Source organism: Canis lupus, chromosome 15 (genome assembly GCF_003254725.2).
Source record: "Canis lupus dingo isolate Sandy chromosome 15, ASM325472v2, whole genome shotgun sequence".
Taxonomy (NCBI): Eukaryota; Metazoa; Chordata; class Mammalia; order Carnivora; family Canidae; genus Canis; species Canis lupus.
The window spans coordinates 4712653-4739048 of NC_064257.1; the positions used below are offsets into that span (position 1 = coordinate 4712653).

At 46.5% G+C, this 26396-nt stretch overlaps 2 protein-coding genes and 1 non-coding gene across 6 annotated transcripts in view; 2 read left to right on the forward strand and 1 right to left on the reverse strand.

Annotated features, from left to right (window-relative positions):
* Nucleotides 1-15294, forward strand: part of INPP5B (inositol polyphosphate-5-phosphatase B) — a 50880-nt gene extending 35586 nt beyond the window's left edge. Inside the window, 12 exon segments of the mRNA XM_049094524.1 lie at nt 372-559; nt 2267-2378; nt 4371-4480; nt 5500-5635; nt 7484-7594; nt 8509-8671; nt 9506-9741; nt 10880-10993; nt 12425-12509; nt 12879-13006; nt 14069-14180; nt 14438-15294. Coding sequence (XP_048950481.1) covers nt 372-559; nt 2267-2378; nt 4371-4480; nt 5500-5635; nt 7484-7594; nt 8509-8671; nt 9506-9741; nt 10880-10993; nt 12425-12509; nt 12879-13006; nt 14069-14180; nt 14438-14553 — 1611 coding nt within the window. The 3' untranslated portion in view covers nt 14554-15294.
* Nucleotides 11747-11854, reverse strand: LOC112642675 (U6 spliceosomal RNA). The gene has a single exon (XR_003125377.1). It is a non-coding gene; the product is annotated as a U6 spliceosomal RNA (small nuclear RNA).
* Nucleotides 15295-16534: 1240 nt separating the features above from the next.
* MTF1 (metal regulatory transcription factor 1) overlaps nt 16535-26396 on the forward strand; it is a 43307-nt gene continuing 33445 nt past the window's right edge. The window contains exons 1-2 of one of the 4 annotated variants that reach the window (XM_049094526.1): nt 16535-16678; nt 19320-19774. In XM_049094526.1, the coding sequence (XP_048950483.1) occupies nt 19367-19774 (408 nt within the window). In that variant the 5' untranslated portion in view covers nt 16535-16678; nt 19320-19366. Of the gene's footprint in view, nt 16679-17146; nt 17315-19315; nt 19775-26396 lie in introns of those variants that run through there. The other 3 variants (XM_025419860.3, XM_049094525.1, XM_025419862.3) reach the window with 3 other exon arrangements.

Here is a 26396-nt window from a genome sequence, read left to right on the forward strand (position 1 = left end):
GCTAGTCACTCTGCTTTGGATTTGTTTTCTTACCTGTTAAAATACAGACAGTAGGGGCGCCTGGCTGGCTCAGTCCGGTAAGCAGTTGAGTGTCCCACTCTTGATTTCGGCTCAGGTCACTGATCTCAGGGAGGTGAGATCCAGCCCTGCGTCGGGCTCCACGCTCAGTGGGGAATCTGCTAGAACTTGTCTCTCTCCCTCTCCCTCTAAAAAAAAAAAAAAATTAAAAAATAAAATAAAATACAGACAATAACACTGCCTCACTTAGCAGTCAGGATTATTTTGAAGAGAAAACATGTTGAAAGTGTGCGGATTTAAATGACTGATGCATTGAAGCGGTGAATTGGATGCTCTTGGGCTCTTTTCTGTAGGGTAACAAAGGAGGAGTGGCCATCAGGTTCCAGTTCCACAACACCAGCATCTGCGTTGTGAACTCTCACTTGGCAGCCCACACGGAGGAGTATGAGAGGAGGAACCAGGACTATAAAGACATTTGTTCTCGAATGCAGTTTTGTCAGGTTGACCCAAGCCTTCCCCCTCTCACCATCAGCAAGCACGAGTGAGTCTGGGCCTGGAGCCCGAGCAGTTGGCTGTTCTTGCCATGCAGATTGGGGCCTCTCTGCTTTGTCAGGGAGGCGACTGGAGGAGGCCTCCCGCTGCCGGAGTGGGAACTCTAGCCCACCCTCGCTTACATGCCGATAGGACGTCCTGTGGAAATGTTCCATTTCCTAACTTAACCATCGGGCAGCCCTCTAGAGTCTCTCTCACACATCATTTGCCTTCAGAAAACGTATAAGATTTATTTTTAATGTGGGCCCACCTTGATAAAACATCACAAGGAAAGCAACCAAAGAGCGAGCTTCTCAAGTCCATGCTTTAGAACTATGTTTTAGGATATTACATGTCTGTTCTTTCCAGAAACATATATCACTGAGGTCCGGACAGAGTAGTCTCCCCTCACTTAGTCTTTTGTACCCCTTTTTTTAAAATTTATTTATGATAGTCATACAGAGAGAGAGAGGCAGAGACACAGGCAGAGGGAGAAGCAGGCTCCATGCACCGGGAGCCTGACGTGGGATTCGATCCCGGGTCTCCAGGATCACGCCCTGGGCCAAAGGCAGGCGCCAAACCGCTGCGCCACCCAGGGATCCCAGTCTTTTGTACCTCTTGATTCAGCATCACAAAGCCGGAATTACAGCTTCTTGGAGCATCTTGTGCTAATCTCTGTTTTCTTTGTTTCGTTTATCTCTAAAACGTTCAGTATGTCTCAATTCAAGGCATATTAGAATTTCAAACTTCACGGTAACACTTGAAGCTTGTGCCACCTCTTTTAGAAAAAGGAAGAAGCCCCTGAGGCCATGGTGTCTGCCAGGGAGTACACAGATGCAAGCCCTCATCCCGCCTGCTGCGGTGGTGGAACTGTCTTGAGCTCGCTGGTGCTCTGGAAGCTGACAGGATGGCTTTCCTTCTCCAGGGAACTTAGCAGGGAGTGTGTCCTCCGTTCTGCTGAACCTCCAGCATCCTAGTTGGGGAGGTTGCCGCTTGCACGTCAGCTTGTCCGCTTTTAGCTTGTGGATGCATTTATGTTGGTGCGTGTGTACTGCTGTGCGGGTTCTCTAAAGACCTGGCTGCTGGCTTCAGACAGAACAGTACTGGAGTCTGTGGGCTGTGCGCTGTCATCTGGGAATGCTCAGTAGCCCTTCTCTGAAAGCAGCAGGTGTGATAAAACACCCGTCACTCTCTGCAAAAAAGAGCCAACCGATGATACAGTGGGGGTGAGGCCCAGTCCACTGTACAGGTTGAGCTTTGTTTCGGAGGAACTCAGCTCGGAAACAAAGGCTGAGAGTGTGTTCTGTGGACTGTCATGTGCATGGAGGCGACATCATGGCATCATCTGGTTTGGGGCCCCCAAGCGATTGACATTATTCCCGATACTTAATCTTTTGTGCCTCTTCCCATGAACGAGGTAAATGGTTGTCTTGCTTTTAGATCTTATTAGACTATCTTTCCAACCACACAAGAGTAAAACAGTCCAGGACAACTCAAAGCTGTTTCTGATGAACCTGGAGCAGAAGGTCACTGAGTAAGCAGCATGTTGGCCGTGACGTGCAATGGGGCGGCCTGAGAAAAGATGTCCCGAACAGCAGAGTCACTTCCCTCTCAGCTCCCGAGAAGCTGAGCCTTGGGGGGCTTCTGTCAGATGAGCGCTGGCGAGGGTGGGTGGAGTGCCTCCTGAACCTGTGACCTCTGTGCTCTCTCCTCACAGTGTGATCTTGTGGCTGGGGGACCTCAACTACAGGATAGAAGAACTGGATGTGGAGACAGTGAAAAAGCTCATCGAGGAGAAGGCCTTTCAGACCCTGTATGCATACGACCAGGTACAGATGGCCGCCTGTGCGTTTGAAGGCAGCTGTCCCCGCACTGTGAGGGCACAGGAAGGCCTGGGGTCCCAGCCTCTTCCTCCTCGGCTGGGTGGGTTTCCCCGAGGAGCGGATGGCCGCCGTTCCTCCTCTCAGCTGCCTTCCCTCGTCCACGGCTGTCCCCCCGCCACCACTGGCTCTTCCCTCGAGGTGCCTCATACCCCTGGGGGACAAGAGCGTGCGTGTTCTCTGTCTCAGTCTCTCTCTCTCTCTCTCACTCCTTATCCCAGTGCTCATTCATTCATTCATTTCATCCAAGTTGGAGCTGAAAGGGTATGAAGCTTCTCATAAAGGCACTTGGTGTGTTTAAGATGCCTTGCTCCTTGTTTTCTGAGTGAGCCTGCCTCGCCCCCTCCTGCTCTCACCTTAAAGTCCCTTTTCTTTTTACCCTGTAGCCCCCTTCTTATTGTCATCAGTCTGAATGATCCTGCTAACCTTTTTATCCCACAGTGCACATCAATCAAAGGGGGAAAAAAAATCTCCACTTTCTTATGTCTTTCCTTATGGAATAATCTCTTTTTGTGGCTCATTTTTCTCCCTAGTTCCTTCCCTTGGTAAATTACCTTTTTTTTTTTCTCTTTGATCCCCATTTCAGGATTAAGCCAGGCTGCTCTCTATCCATCTGTTTATTGCATCTGTATTCCAGAGTAAGGCGACCTAACTCCCCTTCCCTGTCATACCCACCTCCTCTTGCCTTCTTTTCTGCTCTGTCTTCAAGTAACAGTAGAGGTTTCGTGTGTTCTCTACTTCTCAGATGCTTTTAAGGTCTACGTATACCAATTTAAGAATCATCCTACAGTAACATCTACATTTTTATTATTTCTGTGGCTTTTTCCTTAATAGTCTTTTTTTTCTTTAGGAATTCATATTTTGGGGAATTTGGCAACTATTGTGCCCTGAGTGGCTGCTCCCTGTCTCCAGGGTTAGCTGACAGTTCTTCATCAGTCCACGCAGGGCAAAGCTTGGTCCCCAGGGAGGAGGCAGGAACACCTGTGGTTGTTCATCTCGCCGCAAGTGTGATCTTAAAGGAACTCCTCAAATGAATGCAGTGGGAAGAATCCTGGCTATTCTCAGAATGTGCCAGGCACCGTTCTAAGTTGACAGTTCTTCCCAGCAGTCTTGAGAGACAGATTCTGTTACAAATACAGTATTTGCCAGTGGGGGAAATCAAGGCACAGAACTTCCCATGGTTCAAATAACTTATTTGACAAACTCCTTATCTATCTATCTATCTATCTATCTATCTATCTATCTATCTATCTATCATCTATTTATTTTTGACAAACTCCTTTAGAAAAGTTGTTGAGGGATGACCGGGTGGCTCAGTGGGCAAGCATCTATCTGCCTTCGGCTCAGGTCGTGATCCCGGGGTCCTGGGATCGAGTCTCGCATCCAGCTCCTCGCAGGCAGCCTGCTTCTCCTTCTGCCTGTGTCTCTGCCTCTCATGAATGAATAAATAAAATCTTGTAAAAAAATTGTTTAATTCATACTCATTTGGGTATACTTCTAGTATTTACTTTTATATACACGGAAATTCCCCTTGGCTTTTTGGACTGTATCTTTCCAGACCTTCTTCTGTGTAGTTCTCTCTCTGTACATTGAGAACGACTGTGTTATACAGATGAAATATCTGATACTTGGAAGGGAAAAGTCTATGCCTTTCGGTTCGTGACCCTCTGAGGGACATCTCAGTAGGTTGGTACTCAGGCCCCCTGGATGTAGGTAGGCCCTCATAAAAGCCCCGAAAACTGTACAACAGGCCAAGGGATGGTCAACTTGCTCCCCTTCCTAGGATTTAGTTCTCAAGATCTTGCAGGATAGCTTTCTCATGGGCCTTTCTTTTTGGGTTAGGGTTCAGATTCCAGATTGATTTCCTTTCCTCTGCTAATTCCAGGATTGACTTTTTTATTCTGAAGTGAGTTTTTCCCCCTCTTCCATCCTTTTGTATAGCTGAAAACTCAGGTGGCTGCCAAGGCGGTGTTCGAAGGCTTCACCGAAGGCGAGCTCACGTTCCAGCCAACCTATAAGTATGATACTGGCTCCGATGACTGGGATACCAGGTAGGTAGGCGATTGCTTCAGGGAGCTGAGCAAATGGAAACCCTGACATTTAGGGAAGCACTCGTCCCCATGGGCCTAAAGAAGGAGATACGATTCCTGTGACTTCCCGTGTTTTGCACTCTGGTCAAACATTTCCCGTCAGTATCTGCTCATTGATCAGCTCTGCCTTCCTACGTGGTCTCTTTTTTTTATTGCCTTAGCCTTTGTTCTATAATAATTTACTTTTCAGCTATGCTTAGGGTGATAGGATGATTCCAACCCACTTAGCTTGTACTCGGTCATCGCGTAGGAGTTTATCACTTTCATTAATGCTTGTGGTAGGCCTCACGTTATTTCATACACTTTACTTCTGTTACCTCACTAAATCTTCTCAGCAGCCAGCTGAAGGAGGTATGATTTATTTATTTTTTTAAAATTTATTTTTGGAGGTATGATTTATTATCCTCAGTTTTTAGATCGGGGAACTAAGGCACACAAAAATTAAAGAGCCTTCCAAGGGGTACCTGGCTGGCTCAGTAGGTGGACCATGCAACTCTTGACCTTGGGGGTCGTGAGTTCCAAGCACCACATTGAGGGTATAGATTATTTAAAAATAAAAAATCTTAAAAAAAAAAATCAAATTAAAAAAATAAGATAAAGAGCCTCCCAAACAGGCTAGTATAAAACCAAGCTTATAACTGAAGCAGTAGGAATTCAGAGCCTGTTCAAGCACCATCTTTTAAGGACTGCAGAGTACTTACTCCCAGATTGCCTTTTTCGTCTCATCCCCATAGGAGGGTAAAGAGCAGAGAGTCATTCTGAATGGTGTTTGGCTTGGGGCCCATGCAGCTGTTTTGGGTGATACCCACAGAGCACATGCTATCCCCTGGTGGGCCCAAATTGCTGTGCTTTCTCAGATCCCTGGGGCTGCATAGACTTGAAGGCCCTGCCCTGTCATTCTCCAGCTGAGCCAGGGTGCTGGCCAGGCAGGGGGCTCTGCTATGCCTGTGCAGGCCCCCAGTGTGGACTTTGCATTTCAGCGAGAAGTGTCGTGCTCCTGCCTGGTGTGACCGGGTCCTCTGGAAAGGGAAGAACATCACTCAGCTGAGTTACCAGAGCCACATGGCCCTGAAGACCAGTGACCACAAGCCTGTCAGCTCAGTGTTTGACATCGGGGTAGGTGTGCAGCTGATACCCATCAGGAGCACTCTATGGAGAAAGGGTTCTCATAACCAAGACCACTCTTGTCATTCTTAGCTCCTCCTTCTGACCTGAATATGAGAAAGCTTTTAAAAATTGTTTTTTTTTTAAAGATTTTATTATTTATTCATGAAACACAGAGAGAGAGAAAGAGAGGCAGAGACACAGGCAGAGGGAGAAGCAGGCTCCATGCAGGGAGCCCGACGTGGGACTCAATCCTGGGTCTCCAGGATCAGGCCCTGGGCCCAAGGCAGCGCTAAACCGCTGAGCCATCCGGGCTGCCCTAAAAATTGTTTTTAGGGACACCTGGGTGGCTCAGCGGTTGAGTGTCTGCCTTCCACTCAGGGTGTGATCTCGGGGTCCTAGGGTCAAGTCCCACATCAGGCTCCCTGCAGGGAGCCTGCTTCTCCCTCTGCCTCTGTCTCTGCCTCTATGTCTGTCATGAATAAATAAATAAAATCTTAAAAAAAATTGTTTTTAGGTGGGGCGCCTGAGTGGCTCAGTTGGTTAAATGTCTGCTTTGGCTCAGGTCATGGTCCCAGGGTCCTGGATTGGGCCCTGCATTTGCTGTCCGCTTAGTGGGGAGCCTGCCTCTTCCACTCCTGTCTGCTGCTCCGGCTGCCTGTGCTCTCTCTCTCTTTCTGTCAAATCAGTCTTTAAAAAAAATTGTTTTTAGGGGCACTCAGCTGGCTCAGTCCGTAGAGCATGTGACCCGATCTTAAGGTTGTGAGTTCGAGCCCCACATTGGGCATGGAGGTTTCTTGATAACAAAACAAAAAAGTCGTTTTAACTTAAATTTAATTCATAATTATTTTGGTGTACTTCTATGATATATTTCTGTGTCCTTGGAAGTTCCCCTTTGCTTTTTGGACTGTAACTTTCCAAAACTTTTCCACAACTTTTTCTTTGCATTTACAAACATGTCCGTATTCTGTATACAACGTAGAAGATGTTTTCCCTTTTTGTAAAAGATCATGTTATGCATAGTGTTCTGAGAGAACATCTTTTGTTTCCCCCTACTGACTATGTCTTAGGAGATCTTTCCATGTCAGTAAAGATAGAGCTCCCTCCTCTTCCTCCTTCTACCAAATCCATATGAGCTTATTTCCCACACCCTGGCTGATGTTGGATTTTATTAGTCTTAAATTTCTGCCAACCCAATGAGCCAAAAGAAAGAGATCTTGCATTATTTTGGATAACATTTCTCTGCTTGCTAGCGAAGTTAAACATCTTTTTATTATCTCTTCCCCTGTGACTTCTGCTTCTTTATATTATCTATTCTCAAGGGTTCAGGTAGAGAGGCATATCAGAATCCGTGAAGCTGTGGGTAGCTTGACAAAAGCCTGATGTATGTTACAGAGTTTTATTACTTGAAAGTGACAAAAATTGTGTTTATAATTCACAACACATAAGGGAAAGCCTGACAAAAATCTTGGCCAGTGGAGCACAGGTTACAAAACCTCGAGAAATGCCACTTTCAATCAAACCCTAGAGAAGTTTCTCGCTGCAGGCCCGTTGACAGCAGCAAACAAAGTAGATCTCGTCACTGAGCATCATTCTGCCCTAGGTCTGCGATCTGCCACACCTGCCAGCCAGGCTTCCACTCCTGCGTCTTCTCTCTGCAGTTAACCTCATCACAAACTCTGCTTCTGGAGACCCTTCTGGGTCTGTTGTGAACTGGGTTCTTTGTTGACCAATTAAATCCATCTAGTCTTCATTTTCCGTGTTGCCATCAGCTGCTCTTGCCCCGTGCTGTGCATGTCCTCTTTCCTGAAAAGGAGGAAATGGGCAGAAGGCACTCAGGCTCTGCTATTTCCCTGCCAGGTGAAGGTGGTCAACGAAGAACGTTACCGGAAGACTCTGGAAGAGATTGTTCGCTCCCTGGACAAGATGGAAAATGCCAACATTCCTTCTGTGTCCCTTTCTAAGCGAGAGGTAGGAAGGACATGTTAAGGATATCAGCAACAGGCTCTTCTATTTGTAGAACTCAGATCTCATCTGCGAGGCCTCAGAAACCCAGGAGCCACCTGTCTGACCCCTGGACTCCAGGCTTCTTGACAGGCAGCCGCCTCTAGTTACAATGAGGCTGCTGTGTTAGCTGACAGGAGGGGGCTGGTTTGGATTCTGTTCTTCTGATCGTCTGAATCAGAAGCCTTTAACCTGTATGACTCATAGGTTTTACCCACACGTGGGCCATTCATGATTTAAATGATGGCACAGATGAGCCAAAAAGTGCTTTGTTTGATTTTAGTGTAGCTGGTATGTATTTGTCGCAGGGGTTTGTCTTCCTACGGATGTTTTGCTTTGACCAAGATTAAGTTGAGTTAGAATTTTGTGGGTACACAGGTGTTGGTGGGAGGGAAGGTGGTGTAGAAAAGGGATGGGTCACAGGTCGGGGAAGTCTAGTTAAGGCTGACTAGATTTTTTATGGAAGAGCTACAGCGTGGAGCACTTAGAACGGACAGTTCCAAGAAGTCAGAATGGAGATTTCTGGTGAGGGTATTGTTTAATGCCCTAATGTGCTCCATCTTCATGTTTGGGGCTGGAATTTGTAAAGGGTATTTTGGAAGTGGTCTTTGTGTATAGAAGACAGAAAGTTCGAACTTTGAATCCTTCAGGAAATTTATTTATATAACAATGTAAGCTTTTGGATTTCTGGGTTAAACACAGACCACTGGTCTTTAGTGGAGCTGTGGCCTCCCAGGTAAATACGTAAAGCAGAATCATGATTTGAAAGAGATGGTCCTTGATTTTCTTTCTGGAAAGGGCAAAGATTGCCCAGTTGGGGTGGCTGAGCGGGTTGCCGAGTAAGAGGGCACTGGTCTGACTGGTCCCGGGCTTGTTCCCAGTTCTGTTTTCAGAATGTGAAGTACATGCAGTTGCAAGTACAGTCCTTTACTATCCATAATGGACAAGTACCCTGTCAGTTTGAATTCATCAACAAGCCTGATGAAGCGTCTTACTGTAAGAAGTGGCTGAATGCCAACCCCAGCAGAGGTTTCCTCCTGCCAGGTGAGGCCTCTGTTTCCAGGTCCCTGGTTGCTGGTTTGGGGAACGCTCTACCCTGACTGCTTGTTTTCCTAAAAGTAAGCTTTTTTGTTTGACTGTTTGTTGTCTGATTGAAACTTCTAAAAGTCCTCTGGACCAACCGTCCGCAACTAAGATATAACAGGAAAGGGTACGAGTTCAGCTTGAAAAGCTTTCTCAGCCATGTATATGTTCCATAATTTCACAGAAAGAGAAGACGGAAGACCACTGGGAAGCAGGTGCTGCTCTTGAAGGACCCATTTTCACTGTCTGCCTCACTATAATCAGGTCCCCGCATCTGCTCTTATAGGGAAAGATAACGGGGTGGTAATCCAGAGATTATATCTGGCCCTGGAATGTACCATTGGTGTCTTTCCCCTAACTTCTCCTTTGCACTCTGCGTTGTGCTGTGTGGCAGAGGGATGAAGCCTGTTTTGTGGACAATTTATAGGCTGACACTTGCATTATATTTTCTCCTGTATCAGGTGTCTTTATCTGACCTGGCCCAGGGCAAGCTCTTTGATCCCTGCCTTCTGATTGTATTAATAATTGTAACTTGAACTGTGCTCCTTTGTACCTGATTTTCATAGCAGTTGCCTCATCACATGTTTTTGTTTGTTGTTTTCATATCTCCACGTGGACTAGAAACTTGTTCGTGTGTCCTCTGAGTGCTGAGCACATACATATGTGTTGGTTGGCTGACACCTCTGATGCCCTTCCCCAGTCCTTCGTGGCTGCTCCGCGTCCCTGCTGTCCTCTTTCCCTCTTTCCTCTTGGCCTTACAACCAGCCAATGTTAACTTTTAATGTTTTTCTTCAGACTCTGCCATTGAGATAGAATTGGAGCTATTTGTAAATAAGACCACAGCTACAAAGCTCAACTCAGGTGAAGACAAAATTGAAGACATTCTGGTTTTGCACCTGGACAGGGGAAAGGATTACTTTCTGTCTGTGTCTGGGAATTACCTGCCCAGCTGTTTCGGATCTCCCATACATACGTTGTGCTACATGAGGGAGCCGATCTTGGACCTGCCCCTGGAAACAATTAGAGAGCTGGTGAGTTACATGCCACAAGGAAGCTTCTAGAATGGTAGCAGCCGAGCCAGTGAAACAAGATATTCTCAGTCTTTCATACATAGTATATTAGAGAAACTCAGCCATGGATACTAAGATATGAAGTTGCCCTGGCCCGTGATTTTATTCCTTTTTTTTGTTTTAATCATCACGTGGGCATCTGTCATCCTGAACTAAACTTTCTGAGATGTAAAAGACTTCTATAGAGACAATTTGAATACAAGAGGACTACTTTAGAGCAGATTTATTGTAACATGCATTTCTCCCTGTTCCAATGCATTTTTTAATTTGGGGACTCAATTTCAATCCTCTCCATTACATAAGATGAAAACAGAGGCCCAGTAAGGAGTGTGATTAGTCACAGGTCACATGGTAGGTTAACAGTGGACCTGGTGCCTGCATTCAGACTTTTGAACTCCTAAGACTCCCAAGTCTCTGTCCTTACCCCACCAGGCCACACTGTCTCCCTGTTTCTGCTCTTTTCTTTTTTTAATATTTTATTTATTTATTCATCAGAGACATAGGCATATGTCTTCTCCCATAGGGAGAAGCAGGCTCCCTGTGGGGAGCCCGATGTGGGACTCGATCCCAGGGCCCTGGGATCATACCCTGAGCTGAAGGTAGATGCTCAACCGCTGAGCCAGTCTGGCATCCCTCCCTGGTTCTGCTCTTGGCAGGATATTTTTTCAAAGAAGATGATGCATATTTCATCTGATTTATTGAAACTGCTTGCCATAACCCATTCCTCATTCTCAAAAATCACCTTTTGTGCCTTGATTGTGGCACCTGATTTCATTTTTTTGCCTATGGAATGTTTGCTTAGGGGTTTGAAATGCTTCTCTTCCTCCATGGGTTTGCTGCCCCCATTATCATGTATTCTCCTGGAACTAGGCTGTTGGAAGTTCCATCGGTGGACCTTCGTGTTATGCTTTTTATTTTTTAATTTTATTTTTTAAATTAAGATTTTATTTATTTGACATAGAGGGAGAATGAACATGAGCAGAGGGAGCAGCAGGCTCAGAGCTCGATCCCAGGACCCTGAGACCATGACCTGAGCGGAAGGCAGACACTTAACCGGCTGAACCACCCAGGCGCTCCTATCCTTTTTATTGCTTTTCAGACTCTGATGCCACTACAGACGGAAGATGATGGGATCCAGTTGGAGAACCCCTTGGGAATCCCCAAAGAGCTCTGGATGATGGTTGATTACCTGTACCAGAATGCTGTCCAGCAGGTAGGTGGTGATTAAAAGCAGTCAGACCTGATTGAGGCCAGGCTGCCTTGGGAAAGAGCATCAGCCTCAAGAACTTTTGGTGTAAGAAGCTTTAACCCCAAGGAATCTATGGAAGTCTATCTCTTCCCTAAGGAGTGAGTTGGGGGTAGGTTCATAGTTTCATAGCCCCATGAGACCTTGCTGGTACATACAGCGCTTGATAGGGAAGCAGCCTTGCAGAGGATGGCCTTCGTGGCACAGCGTGTTCCCTCCCCTGTCCCCTGGGGTCCTCCCAAGTAGAAAGACATCCGGATTCCTCTCAGGATGTCAGCCTGCTATCCTTTTGAGGAGTTCTTGCCAGTTTCTGGGAATGGGAGGGGCTAACTTGTTGATAAGCCAGACTGAGGCCGGAGACCAGATGGAGCCCCCAGGGCATGAGTCAGGCGGCCTGATTTCTAGAGTGATTTGGGCAAGCTCCATGAGATCAGATTGGTCAGCTTCACTGACTCATTCATGTAGGGAGACTAATACAAACTATAGTCCACCACAGCTCTACCACTTGGGAGCAACGTACATTCTTAGGACAGTCTCTTTTTACTAACCCCCCCCGCCCCTTTACATATATTACTACAGTGGATCAAACACTATTCTAAGTGTTTAGCAGCATTGCCTCAGTTAGTTCTCACAATAGCCCTCAGATGAAGAAGAACCCGAGGTCCAGAAGGCCAAGTAACTTGGTCACGATCCCAAAGCTGATAAATGGGCAGGATGGGGATTAGAACTCAGGGAGTCTGGCTGTAGAAGTCACATTCTTGTTCAGGGGCCATGCTAATCTTCTCTGTATCGTTCTCACTTTAGTGCATGTGCTACCAAAGTGAGCACAGAGGTCACGTTCTTAGGTACCATGCCATGATCAGCCTTCTCTGTGGAGCTCCTCCCGAGTGTAATGAGCAATACACAGAATATTATTATTCAGTTATGTGGCGTTAAGTCATTTAACAAAACAAATGAATATAAAGCAGGGTAGGACCAAAGGAAATACCTTTAGTGCCGTAACCTTGTTTTCACAAAGCAAGGTGGTGCCTTTTTAACTTTCTCCATCTTATAAATGATGTATTTTCCTCATGCTTTTTTCCTGGTTAATCTCTCCATAACACTGCAGGAAACATAGCTATAAGGTTACCTTATTGTTATGAGCAGTAGGCCCTACCTGTAGCTTTATAATCAGTTTTATCACTTGAAAGACCTGTTGTGGGAGCATGCTTGGGAAGGCCTGCCAGGTGAGTTAGCTGCATCAGCCCTACATCTATCACATCGTTTACCAGGTTGATTCCAAGGCCTCACTACGCTGCTCCCTATTTGCACCTGGGTGGTGATCATATTTCTAGGTCAGGAAATCATGGCTAATTTTCTGAGAATGTAACTATTTGGTAACTTTCTTTCTTTTTGCAGGAAGATCTGTTTCAGCAGCCAGGCCTGAGGTCGGAATTTGAGCATATCAGGGACTGTTTGGATACGGGAATGATTGAAACCCTCTGTATCCTTAGACGTTTGTGCGCATGTGCACGTGTGTGTGTGTGTGTATGTGTGCACGTGCATGCATATGAATATGATTAAGAGGTGAGAGAAAAGAAAGAATATTTTAAGGCTCAAAATCAGATCTTGTGTCCTCAGCTACCATATTTTTCTTACTTAAAGTTTGCATAGAGAAGACTTTACAACTTTAAGCAGCCACTGTAGCAGGAACTCAGGAGGGCCCAGCTAAGCTGACAAACAGGTTGGCCCCTTCACCATGTCAGGCTGGCATCCTGGCTCTGAGCAGAGGGCACTTCTGGCATGTGCTCGCTCCTGGGCCTTTTCCTAACCACGGCTCGGCATCGCCAGTTCCTTAACGATGGGCCAAAAGCCGCCAGCAATCATTCCGTAGCTGAAGCCTTGCTGCTTTTCCTGGAGAGCCTGCCAGAGCCTGTCATCTGCTATAGCACCTACCATAACTGCTTGGAGTGTTCTGGCAACTACACAGCGAGTAAACAGGTGAGGGGAAGCGTTGAGCATTAATTTACACATGTTGCAGCCTCGGGCCTCGTGGGGCCTGAGGGAACAAAGTGGGCGCAGTCCCTCAAACACAGTGTCCTAGCAACTCCATAGCCTTCCTTCCCGAACCTGTTCTTCCTCTCATGTCCTCTTTTATTTAATGGCTTCATCTTTAATTCCAGTGACTGAACCCAGAAACCTGAATCATTTCTGAGTCGGCCTCTGCTTGCCTCCCACATGCCCAGTTCCCTTGATCTTTCACTCTCCTTCCACTCTCGTCCACTGACCCTGGTTCCAAGCCCCACACTCAGGCTCTCCCTCTGCTCATTTGTTTTGTATACTGCCATCATACCACGTGCCCTAAAGCTCTCGTCTGGTCACTGTTGGTCAAAAGCCACACTCGGCTCTCTATTGCCAATTAATGATTTTCTTAAACAAATATTCAAGACTTTTAACCGTCTGGTCTAGTCGTTCACACATATATAGCAGAATAATCTAGAAAACTTGCAAATAATACAGGTTCCAGAGCCTCCCCGCCCATCCACTGAGTCGGAATCTCTTTTGGAATAGATCTCGTACAAGCTTCCCAAGTGGCAATGATGATATGCAGAGAGCTGGAGTACTTGAATTCTAGCCTGATCGACCCCTCCAGGCTTAGTGCCTGTTCAAACAGTGGTGCTTCTGCTAAAATTGACTTCTCAATCTCTCCCCTTATCTCAGTTTTCCTTCTCTTGCCTTTTTTATACTTTCTTTTTGCTCTGAATACCCTAGTCCTTACTTTGGCAAGTCCAGTCTTGTCTTATATTCAAGACCTGGCTTAAAGTGTCTTCTATTCCCATAAACCTTTTGAGAGCATATGGTTAGAATATTGCCGTCTAAATTCACATAGTGCTTGATCTGTGCTTCTCTTTTGACACTCGTGCCAAGGGGTGAGTGTTCAGGGTTCCCTGTGCACAGTCTTACTCATGCCCTTGGATCATGTACTCAGTTCCTGGAATATAGCAAATGTCTGACAAATGACTGAATGAATGAAAAGACAAATCCCGATTCTCCTTCTTCCAGGTCATTTCTACCCTCCCCACTTTCCACCAAAATGTCTTCAATTACTTGATGGCGTTTTTGCGAGAACTGCTGAAAAAATCAGCAAAAAATCATTTGGATGAGAATATTCTAGGTAAGCAGTCAAGCGTCCGTGGAAAGCATCTCTGCAAACTGAGAGACTCATTATGAGAAATGTGCTTGAAGAAGGTCCCAAGACCACTGAAGTGGAACTAAAATCTGCGGTCCTGGGCCAAATTTACCCTCACATGTTTTTTTTTTTTTTTTTTTTTCAAGCAGAAAATAATGCTTTGGGGCACTCCTCCCAACTCAACACAAAAATAAGTAGTGCTGCTTTTGCTGAATCATTTGTCTTCTGTGTTTTTCTTGCAGCCAGCATATTTGGCAGCTTACTGCTTCGAAACCCAGCTGGTCACCAAAAGCTTGACATGGCAGAGAAGAAGAAGGCTCAAGAATTTATTCACCTATTCCTCTGCAACTCACCCTGAGCCATTCTATCTCCTGTCTTGTTTTACTCAAGGCAGCCAATTGCCAGCCCCACCTGTTTAAGATCAAGAACTACCATAAGACGACGTGAGGCCCCTTGGAAGCAAAAGTGGCAGCTGCCTGTTTCCTGAGCCCAGACATCCCCCGCCCCCTGACTGTGGCTGTCACATCCCTGCTACTCTGAGTTGGGAAGCCGTGGGGGAAATCTACCATAATAAAACTGACAGTCAATGTTCAACTTTAGTTATTTAACACAGATCTATTTTTTTTTTAATTTTAAAGATGCTTAAATAAATACTTCCTGTGCTTATTACTCAGCCTGCCTCCAGGGCATAGTCAGTGCCTTCCCTGTAGCCTGGGCTGAGCTCCCCATGACCAGATATTTGAACAAACTTTGGGGCCTTGAAGGGAGAATGAACTGGACAGCAAGAAGATGCAAGAAGAATCTGCTGGATAAACAGGTCACAGCCACCCTAGATGCTTCCAGTGCTCTAAGGACATATATATATGTATATACAAACCCTACCCCCCTGTCCTACTCAGAGGTGGCTCAACAACTCTGGAGCTGGCCACTCAGCCTCAGAGGGTAATACTGTGGCTTGAAAATGAAGGTACTGAGGAAAGTGGTGTTCTGGTGAAACAAGTGGGTTTTTCTGGATCAGCAAATCCTCCGAACTGTATATGATGCATCCCCTCTCTCATATGTGTAATATATTTTAATGATAAATGTATTTTTAACACTGGTTGTTTGCATGTCTTTATGTCTTAAGAGGTGGCAGCTGGACCTTTTGTGGTGTTGGGGCAGCTGGTCAGGGACCGCAGAGGTAGTTGCTTGGCAGTTTGGTGGGTAACAATCACTATTCAGTTTTCTTTTTCTTTTCTATTTTTTTTAAGGTTTTATTTATTTATTCTTGAGAGAGAGAGAGAGTCAGAGACACAAGGCAGAGGGAGAAGCAGCCTCCATGCTGGGAGCCCGACGTGGAACTCGATCCTGGATCTCCAGGATTACGCCCCAGGCTGAAGGCAGGCGCTAAACCGCTGAGCCACCTGGGCTGCCCTTCTTTTTCTTTTAAAAGATTTTATTTATTTATTCATGAGAGACAGAGACACAGGCAGAGGGAGAAGTAGGCTCCATGCAGGGAGCCCGACGTGGGACTCCATCCCCGGTCTCCAGCATCACCTCCTGGGCCAGGAAGGCAGATGCTTAATCGCTGAGCCACCCAGGCGTCCCTATTCAGAGTTTTCAAGCAAGAGATGTATAGGCATGGCCTGAAAGGCCTGACCCTGATGTAGTCTCTGGGAGTTGTCCCACTGGATAGATACTCTTAGGTAGCTTATGGTGGGGCTCATGGTGGGGCTCATGGTGGGGCTCTTGGTGGGGGGGAGGGGTGGCTCAGTCGGTTAGGCCTGTGCCTGCAACTCAGGTCATGATCCTAGGGTCCTGGGATCAAGCCCTACACCCGGCTCCCTGGTCAGTGGGGAGCCTGCCCCTCCCCCTGTTCGTGCCTCTCAAATAAATGCAATCTTTAAAAAATTTATTTATTTTTAAGATTTTATTCATCCATTTATGAAAGAGAGAGAGGCAGAGACACAGGCAGAGGGAGAAGCAGGCTCCATGCAGGGAGCCCGACGGGGGACTCGATCCCGGGTCTCCAGGGTCACGCCCTGGGCTGAAGGCAGATGCTATAAACCCCTGAGCCACCTGGGCTGCCCAATCTTTTTTTTTTTTTTTTTTTTTAACGTAGCTTATGGGAAAATCAGGCAGTAGCTGCTGGAAGGTTCTAACAGATATAACGTATTTTAAAAAGATAGGAGGGGGCGCCCGGGTGGCTCGGTTGGTTGGGCCCCGACTCTTGGTCTCGAGTCTCGGCTCAGGTCATGACCTATAGGGGCTCCCGTCGGGTCGGGTCGGCGCGGAGTCGGCTCCAGATTCTTTCCCTCTGCCCCTCCCCCCGCCGCATTCTCTCAAATCATAAAAAAAAAAAAGAGTAAGGAAAGCGCGCGCGAAGTCGCTTCTCGGGCGCTGGGGCACCGAGCCCCCCCGCGCCCCCCGCGCCCCCGGCAGCCTGGACCGGGACTCGGATGCGGGGCCGCAGGGTGACGGCGCGAACGGTCAGGGGAAGGCAAGTAGGTGGCGCCGACCGGCCGGCGGGAGCCCCGCGGGAGCCCTGCAGGGGGCCGTTGGGGCCGACGGCCCGGGCAGAAGTGCGGGCGAGCGAGCAAGCGCGGGAAGCGGCGGCCCCGGGCGCGGGGAGCGGCCCGCCCTCCGCCTCCGCCTCCGCCCCGCCCGCCGCGGCCGCAGAGCCGGGAAGGTCACAGCCCTGCAGGCTCTCCCTGCAGCGCGGGGCCCGCGCACGGCTAGCGGGCTGCTGCGGCTGCGGCTGCGGCTGCGGCTCCGGCCGCCCCCCCGCCAGTCGTTGACGGGGGGTGATGGGGAGGGGGGCTCGGCCCCGCGGCCCGCGTCGGGCGCCCCAAACCGACGCCCCGAGTCCCCGCGGGCTGCACCCGCGGCCGCCGCTCCTCCGCGCGGGACGGCCCCGCGGCCCCGCCCCGCCCCGCCCCTCCTGCTCACCGATTGGAGGCTCGAGCTCCGCCCCCTCGCCGCCTGGACCAACCAGGAGCGCCAGGGAAAGGCGGGGCCTGTATCTCCTCCTTCCTCCGGAAAGCGGAAGCGGAAGTGACGTTCGAGGAAGGTGGGGGCAATCATGGTGCCGCTGGGGAGGGGAGAAGCTGCCGCTGCCGCCGTTGCCGGGAGCCGCGGAGGTAAAAGGCGAAACTGGACGCGGCTTGGGCTGGGGGCTTTTCGCGGGGGGCGGGGCGCGGGACTTAGGCTCCCTCCTGAAGCATTTCCCAGGAGAGACCCCAGTCTGGTCACCATAGGGACCCCACCCCTCCTCCGTTTCCATGGGGATGGGTATCCAGCCCCCCTTCCCTGTTTCCATGGAGACCCGGACCCTGCCCCTCTTCGCCCGGCTTGGAGCCCCCCCCAGCCTGTCCGCAGAGGTTTCCGTGTCCCCCCGGGCTGGGCGCTCTCCCAGCGGGTTCCTTCTCCCAGCCTTCTCTCAAGGGTGCTCCGCTTGTGCTCCTCCTGTGCCACCCTCAAGCCTCCTGGTCTTGTTTGTTCCGGACAGTTGGTCTCTGCTTAGCCGCCGGTGGTGCCGGGGAAGCCCTGCGGGGCCCCCGGCGCTCTTACCGCTCCTCAGATGCAGCGAAATGTGCATCTGCCGGGTTGCGTAAGCCAGAGCCAGGGGTCGGGCCGGTTCCTCCCGGATCCCATCCCTCGGCCTGTCTCTCACCGCGGCTGCCTCTCTGGGTGGCCGCCCCACTACGTCCTAACCCAGGGGCAGAAGAGAAAGAAAAGTGCAAAAGCCAGACCGAACGCTAAAAAGTGATGTGTTGATTATTATTATTTTTTTAAGTGCTGTTCTGCCCGCCAGACCCAGATTTTTTGGAACCTGTGTGTTTTGCAGCTAGGGGAAGAAGAACTAATCCAGAACAGGAAAGCTTCAAATTTGGTGCTTTTTATTTTTATTTTGTTTTTATTTTTTTCTTCTTCCCCAAGAGAAAGTTTCTTTGGCAGAGAGTGGATCTTCCCAAGAGGGTGTATTTGCCAGTCTTTTCATTCATTTAGCTGACATCTCCTGAACTCTTGGTGTCATTGTACAGTGCTAGGGGGGCAGGAGAAACAAACCTAAGAGTCACCGTTCCCTCGCGGCAGAGAGCCCACCATACAAGCACAGATTCTTTCTTTCTTTCTTTTCTTTTCTTTTCTTTTCTTTTCTTTTCTTTTCTTTTCTTTTCTTTTCTTTTCTTTTCTTTCTTTCTTTTCTTTCTTTCTGATTTTATTTATTCATCAGAGAGAGAGAGAGGTAGAGACTCAGGCAGAGGGAGTAACAGGCTCCATGCAGGGGGCCCGACGTGGGATTCGATCCCAGGTCTCCAGGATTATGCCCTGGGCCAAACGCTCAACCTCTGAGCCGCCAGAGCTGCCCCAAGCACAGGTTCTTAGGGGGCACCACGTTGCTTTATAAGAGAAATAGATGAAATTCTCTTCATTGGACACGTCTGAGTGGGGATTAGTGCCCTACCTCCCCACTTCAAGCTGAAATATTTGTTTTAGGAAGGAGGGAATGAATTCACTCTTGTTTTCCCAATTATAATGAGACATTGTGCTTTAATGTACATTATCTCTTTTACTCTGTAACAACTTTTGAGAGAAGGAACTACCAGTCTCCCCTTACCCATAAAAAACAAGAACAAAAACAAAAACGGAGCACAGAAAAGTTACCCAACTATTTAGTGGCAAAGCTGGGATCTGTGTGTAGGTGACCCTGCCTCCAAAATTCTGCTTGCACAGTAGATTACTCTGTCCCATGGTCTAATTTGGGGGATATTTGAGTGGGGTTTTCTTACTTTTATGACTTAAAACAACTTTGATGTTTAAGTTTTAAGACTTTAAAATGACCTTGAAGGAGTTTGCCCTTTTATCCCCTTTATGTGTTGTTTGGTAATAAGGCATATTTGGAAGGTCTTAAGAACGGCTACTTATTTCTTCGGTGTCAGTTTTGTTTTTTGTTTTTAAAAGGTATTGCTTTTAAAATGACTTGATGGTTTCAAAATTAAACTTAAAAAAAAGAAATTATTCCCAGGGAAGAGGATTTTCATTAATTTTGTCCTATCCTTCAGGCGAGGGGGAAAATGAGCCCTGTGGTCGCCGAGGACGTCCCTGAGTTTGGCTCTAACTCTAGCTTTGTCCTGTTGCAGACAGGTCATTACCTTTCCATTTCTCACAATTGGGCTGAGCACGATCGAACCATGGGGGAACACAGTCCAGACAACAACATCATCTACTTTGAGGCAGAGGAAGATGAGCTGAGCCCCGATGACAAGATGCTCAGGTTTGTGGATAAAAACGGACTGGTGCCTTCCTCATCTGGAACTGTTTATGATAGGACCACTGTTCTCATTGAGCAGGACCCCGGCACTTTGGAGGATGAAGATGATGATGGACAGTGTGGAGAACACTTGCCTTTTCTAGTAGGGGGTGAAGAGGCCTTTCACCTAATAGATCATGAAGCAATGTCCCAGGGTTATGTGCAACACATTATCTCACCAGATCAGATTCACTTAACAATAAACCCTGGTTCCACACCCATGCCAAGAAATATCGAAGGTGCAACTCTCACTCTGCAGTCGGAATGTCCAGAAACAAAACGTAAAGAAGTAAGTAAAGCAATGGGTGAGGGCCCAGTTTCGCTTTGGAGAAAAATCCTTGCACAACTCGTGTTGGCAGTTGTAGCTGGGGGATGAAGGATCCCTGGAATGAGGACCTGCAGTGGCTTTGTGTGTCAACAACATGTATGCTTCACGTTTTGTTGTGACTGCTTCCTGGAGCTTTTAGTTTGTATGGCCACATTGAAATTTGGGAAAGATAAATGATAAGGTTTCAAATTTTCCTCCCCAAATCAGAAATAAAATAGAAATGTCACTGAGGTAAGTCCATGTTTCAGATGCTGAAAGAACTAGATTTGGCTTATCTCCGGGGTGTGTATAAATGATTTGTTTTGGAGATGAGTATCTGCTAGAATATGCTTTATTTTTGTGGTGAATATTTGATGAATAATAAGGCTTCGCTTTTGTAAGAAACTCAGGCAAGAGACAGTAAATGAGAGCAGGTTATCTAAAATAAGTTTTCATGCTCATATTAGCTACTGTGAGGAAGGTAATGTATGTCACGATGGTTGGAACACTGTAAAGCATTGTACAAATTGTACTTGTGATGATCGTTAGCAGAATGAAAGATATGGTTTAAAGGTAGTGATAGACATTATCTAGGAACCAATTATAGGTCAATTAGAAAAGACAGATCACTGGTAGTTGCTGTGTCAGGAACTAAACGTAAAAACGTTACCAAACAGACATAGGGTAAATCGTTTAGCAAAATATTTTTCTCTTATGCTGTAATTAAGGGCTTGGAATTGGAGACTTTTATTATTCATTCCATATGGCTTTTCCACTGCTAGCCATAGACTCTCAGAGCTGGAAGCAACCTGAGAGAAACCATCTCGTCCTACCTCTCACCTCAGGCAGGAATTTCTCTACAGCATCTCTGACATCAGTTCATGTGGTCTCTGCTTGAACACTTGCAAAATGATGAGAGCACAGGGTTTCACCGCTCAGCCTCGTGCATTTGTTGGCCCGCTCCGATTGTTAGAAAGCTTTTTACTTGTATAGAGCCAAAAACCTGCCTTCCTGCAGCTGCTGCCCATCGGCTCTAGTTCTGCTTCCCTGAGCAAGTTAAACCTTCTCACAGGATAGCCCAACAGATATTTAAAGATCACGGCTTTCTCTTTATCTTCTCTTGTATAGGCTAAACATCTTGATTTACATAAGTGTTTCTCTGTGACATTCTTCACCAGTTTCTCATCAGTCTGGCCACCTTGGATTATATGAATTCCAGTTATCCAAAGTCTTCTTAAAATTCACAGTTGAGCACAGTCTCCCAAGTGTGAGGCAGCCAGCACTGAACACTGTGCAACTCTTCTCTCTTAATCTAGACACTATACTACAATTGCCGTATAGTTTGTATTTTATTAGCAGTGACATCATACTTACTCTGAGCTTGTACTTGGAAACCTCTAGAATAGTGATTCTTAACTGGGGGCAGTTTTGTTCCCCATAAGACGGTAATGTATAGAGACATTTTTAGTTGTCACTGGGGAAGTGCTACTGGAATCCAGGGGGTAGAGGCCAGTGAACCTATTAAACATTCAGCAAGGCACAGGACAGCCCCCTGCAACAAAGAATTATCTGGCCCAAAATGTTGACTGGCCGTTTTCCAGTAAAACTTTATTTACAAAACAGGCAATGGGCTAGATTTGACCCACTGGCTGGAGTGTGCCTAGCCCTAGACTAGAACAGAGGGAGCTTAAGGAGTAGTTGAAAATAAGGATGGAAAGGCAGCAGAGATCCAGACGTGAAAGGCAGTGATAATGTGCTAAGGGGTTTGGACTATTTTCTGGAAGTAGTGGGAAACCGTTGAAAGTGTCTAAGCCAAGGAGTGATGTGGTTCGAGTAGCATTTTAGAAATACTGCTCTGGTAGCAGTGGTAGCTTGATTGCCCTTGTAGTTTAGATTTGGGGTTTCATTTGAGTCCAAAAGAAGGATAATGGCCTTGTAAATAGAATCCAGAGCTTTTGTGAAGGTATAAGAGAACTTTGTATATTGCTGGTGTCCTAAGAATGAGCCATGGATTTGGTATGTTTCAAATAATTCACCCATTTTTCCAAGTATGTCGGGTTTCTTCTCTGTCTTCGCTCAGGGGCCACACAGATGATTGATGAAGCTTCAAGACCAGGAAGCATTTTGAGTAGTTAGAGTACACTGTGATGGGTACTTTAACAGAGGCCTGTTCAGGGTGCCCTGTCAGGCTGAGGAGAAAGTGGCGGCCTGCTGTACACCCCACCATTTAGGAACGGTGAGTCCATAAGAGGAATCAGGATGAGGAGAAAGTTTGGTGGGGCAACTGGTGAGCTTGTTTGGAAAATAGTGAATGTGTAGCCCTTGAGGGAAAGTAAAGTAAACAGGTTGAGAAGCCCATTTGGAAATGTGGATCTAAATTCAGTCAAGGAAATGGTTCAGGATTCCTGAAAGGTTCAAACCATGGGCAGTTTACTCAAGGGAGGAGTCAGAGTTGGTCTGAGAATATAAACGCTAAAAAGAGAAAGAAGAACCAAAGATCACATTCAAAGAGATGGGTGGAATGTGATGTTGTGGAAGGCAAGGGAAGTGTGTCAAAAAGCGTGACTGTTCCTCTGTGACCCTGTAGACGGATTGAGGACCCTGAAGGAAGCCATTGGTTCTACTATCTGTGCCATTGATCACACTGTGAGAAGACTTTCTGTAGAGCACTGAGGGCCAAAGCCAGATTTCCAGTGGTGGAGAAGTGAGTGGGTGGTGAGGAAACCAGAGGCAGGAAGTGTCAAGTTGGTTTGTGTGTGTGTTTCTACTATGGTGTTTGGAGGAAGAAGAGTAATGATGTAGTAGCAACTCAAGGGGGTTGAATCATTTCTTTAGCACAGAAAATGTGAATATGGCTTAGAGCCTAAACTTCAGGCCATCTTCAGTTAATGATTACTATGTGAAAGTGTTTTGAAAGCAAATGTTGGGGAAACATTAAGTTGAATGGAGATAGAGGCTTATTACAGAATTTCTCAGAGCTTTTGATGTGCTGATACCTTCGAAGTAAGGAGATGCAGACTTCGCCAAATATTTTAAACTTGGGAAACCATTTTCAGGTCTCATTTCCAGGGTTGGTATTTTGTGGAACACATTTTGGGAAATGCTGATCTAGGCAGGAAAGGAGGAGATGGTAGGGAGGGAATGATTATGCAATCACTTATATGAGGTGTCACTTTGCCACTCTGTGCTCCGGATCTTCCTTGACTCATGATGCGGTTATGTCCTGATAAACCCATTAGAAGTTGAAAACATGGGAAGTACGTCAAAGATCCCTAACCTCCCGATCTCGTAGCTTAGCCTAGCCTGCCTTAAACGTACTCAGAACTCTTACATTAGCCAGTAGTTGGGCAAAATCATCTGACACAAAGCCAGTTTTATAATAAAGTGTTGACCAGCTTATGTAATTGATTGAATATTGTGCTGAAAGTGACAAACAGAATGGCTGTATTGGTACCGAATGGCTGGAAGTGTATCACTTGTTTACCTTCGTGGTGACACGGGGATGCCTGGGAGCTGTGGCTTGCTGCTACTGCCCAGCATCATGAGAAAGTACCCTACCTCATGTTGCCAGCCCAGGGAGAGATCCAAATTCAAAATTTGAAGTCTAGTCTCTCCTGGATGTGTATCACTTCTTTTCTTCACCACCATACAGTTGAACCATCGTAAGTTGGGGACTGTACTTGCAAGCCTGGTTTACTATTCATGTCTTCAGGTCTTTGAACATGTTGCTTAGTGACCAAGCATTCAGGAGACTTGCCTTCCTGAGGCACCATCTTACCTTAGCTTTTGCTTTGACAGTGATTGGGGTGGAGGGAAGCACTTTAATTGGCCTGAAGAGGCCAATGTTTATGACTGTTTGATAATACCTTTCATGATTTCTGTGTCCCCCTTTTTTCCCCTTTAAAAAAAAAAAAAGTCTTTTTCCTCCATCTCCATGTCCAGGTGTTACTCTTGAGAAATTAAATCATTTGATAACTAGTTAGTCTTCTTGGCTTCCCAAGCAGCTTATTTTCTGAGTCAGATTTTAGCCTGATTTTCCTGTTTACCCTAGATTGTTCTATTGTTTCCTATAGCGTGTAGTTGGCTTACTTATTACTTCACTTTTTTCCTTTGTGCTTGTCTTGCGTAAAAATAAACCAACCAGAACCTTGCTACAGATACTGTCTTCTCCTTCCACAGAGCGACTGGTGATTCTGACTCTAATTTCATGTATCTGATTCTCACACTTGCTGTCTTACCACCATCCAGCTGCTGGTAGCTTTGAGAAATCGCCAGTCAAAATAGGTGCCATTCTTCGCAAGATCAGCACTCTGAAGAGGGTTGCTCCTTTAATGTCCTACTCTGGGTTTCTGAGCAGCTGTGTTTCCTTTAGTCGGTTCACGTAGTCCATGGTTTCCCAAGCTTTCCTGCATCCATACCTTCCTGAGAACCTGCTGGGTCTGTCTAGTTACCTGTCTATCCACCTTTGTACGAACCACACTGGTGAACGTAATGTACCCCCTGTGACTAACTGACCCTGCCACTTCTCTGCTCAGTAGTTGGCCAGGGAGTATGAAGAAAGCCAGGAACCCCATGCCAGATGTGTTCTTCATGATGTGCCATAGTATTCTGGTGCGTGGATTGGAAAAGAATATCTTTTTTTTTTTTTCCACCCAAGAAGCACAGTTATAGAGATGCTTTGTGAATTAGGCAGCTTGCTATATTAGTGACACTCCAAGGGGAGTTTTGTGGGTACTTTTTTTTTCCCCCTTGTGTAACAAATTTGAAGTATAAGAATAAAGGGAAAAATTTGACTCTAGTGTTTTGCAGTACATCCTTTACTTTGGGAGACCTCGTTCCAATTTCGTTCCTCGTTATCAGCCCCTCAGGCAGTGGAATGATCCACTCTCGACAAACCTGGATATTGCTGAGTCTCCCAGAGGGGAACTACTTGCTTTTAGCCTTTGCATACTGTGATTACATTTCTTCCCAGGCTTCCTTCTGAACTCCCACGGAATTGCCATTCAGAACTAGGACTGTTGCTGTTTGAAATTCTAGTGTTGAGGATCCATTCACTCTTTTTCCACAAGCTTTTACTTACCGAGTATCTACTTTTGTAGCTTTCAGAAAGGACAAAGAAATGGTCTCTTCCCTGATGAGCTGGGACTCCAGCAGGGAGACTGCAAGAAGCTGTATGTGCAGGGTCTGTAGGAACCCAGGGCAGGAAGCATTTTCCATTTATCACTGGGAGAAGCCATTTATGCACTTCCCTGCCTGCCTGCATGTGTGTTAGTACCTCTCCGTAGCCGTCAGCACTTCCATCATGAAGGCCCCCTGACCTGGAAAAAGGACAGAGTGGTTTTGTGAACATATTGGTTTTACAGCATGGTACTGCAGGAATAACAGGTCTCAAATTTACATTCTGTATAAGCTGTACCTGTTGGATATTGTTAACATTTTGGTAGTGTGGGATATTGGAGAAAAAGCCCAAATTTTAATGTTTTTCTCTTATTTAAATCAAGCCTATTCTTGAAAATGTTTCTTCTGTGATGTGCAAAGGGATCATTTAAACCTAGGTTCCATCTTTGTTCCGTGTGGCCTTGGGCAAGCTGCTCTGTTTCCTCTTTTGTGAAATTGAAATAAAAAAAAAATATCCCATTGCATTTTGCGAAGATTAAATGAGATTTATTCAGACATAAATATACAACAGTATGTGCATAAAACATTTAGCAGTGTCTGGTTCATCATGGTGGTTCAGTGAATTGCTCATTTCCTTTCTGTCCCTCCTCGGCCCACATGGTTCTTGAAGGAGGTTTGGGGTAATCTGTTTAAGAAGAGGTTAAAATGGCCTTTGTTAGGAACTCTTTGGGAAGCATTTTCTCCTTAGAACACGGTTCTAAATTGTGGTTGGATTCCACGACAGCCTGCAGAAACCCCAGTAACCCCTAGGTAGCTGAGCTGTTGTATTCATATCACTATGGAATGTGAACCACCCATTGTAATCAGGACAACATGTTTGTAGTCCTGTGGAGTTCTGTGAACACCAGCCCTTGCCATGGGTTATCTGCTCCCTTTGACTTCCTTAGCACCTGGCCACTGAAAGTTACTTCCATGGGTGGGCAGCTGGAGCAGCCAGCAAAGCTGAGGGTGCGTTTAAAAAAAACCACCTCTCTTACTGAGAAATAATCAACATGTAGCGTTATATTAGTTTCAGACTTACAACATAATGATTCAGTATTTGTGTACATTGTGAAATGATCACCACAGTAAGTCTAGTTAACATCGTCAAGACACATAGTTGCAGTTTTTTTTTCTTATGATGAGATGTTTTAAGACCTACTCTCTTAGCAGTTTTCAGATATGTAGTATGACACAGTTAACTGTAGTCACCATGCTGAGGCTGCATCCCCATGACTTATTTTAAGAGCTGAGGGCCCTTAGAGCTAAAGAATGAGGACTCCAGATATGCTGAGTGGTGAGAGGGCAAGGCCACTAGCATCTGCTGAGTGCCTGCTGTGTACTTACTGGTCACTGTGTCAAGGGCTTCAATGTAGCTGTGTGTTTAATCTTCGTAACAATCCATGAAATAGGTACTCTTAGCCCTCATTTTACAGATGAAGAAAAC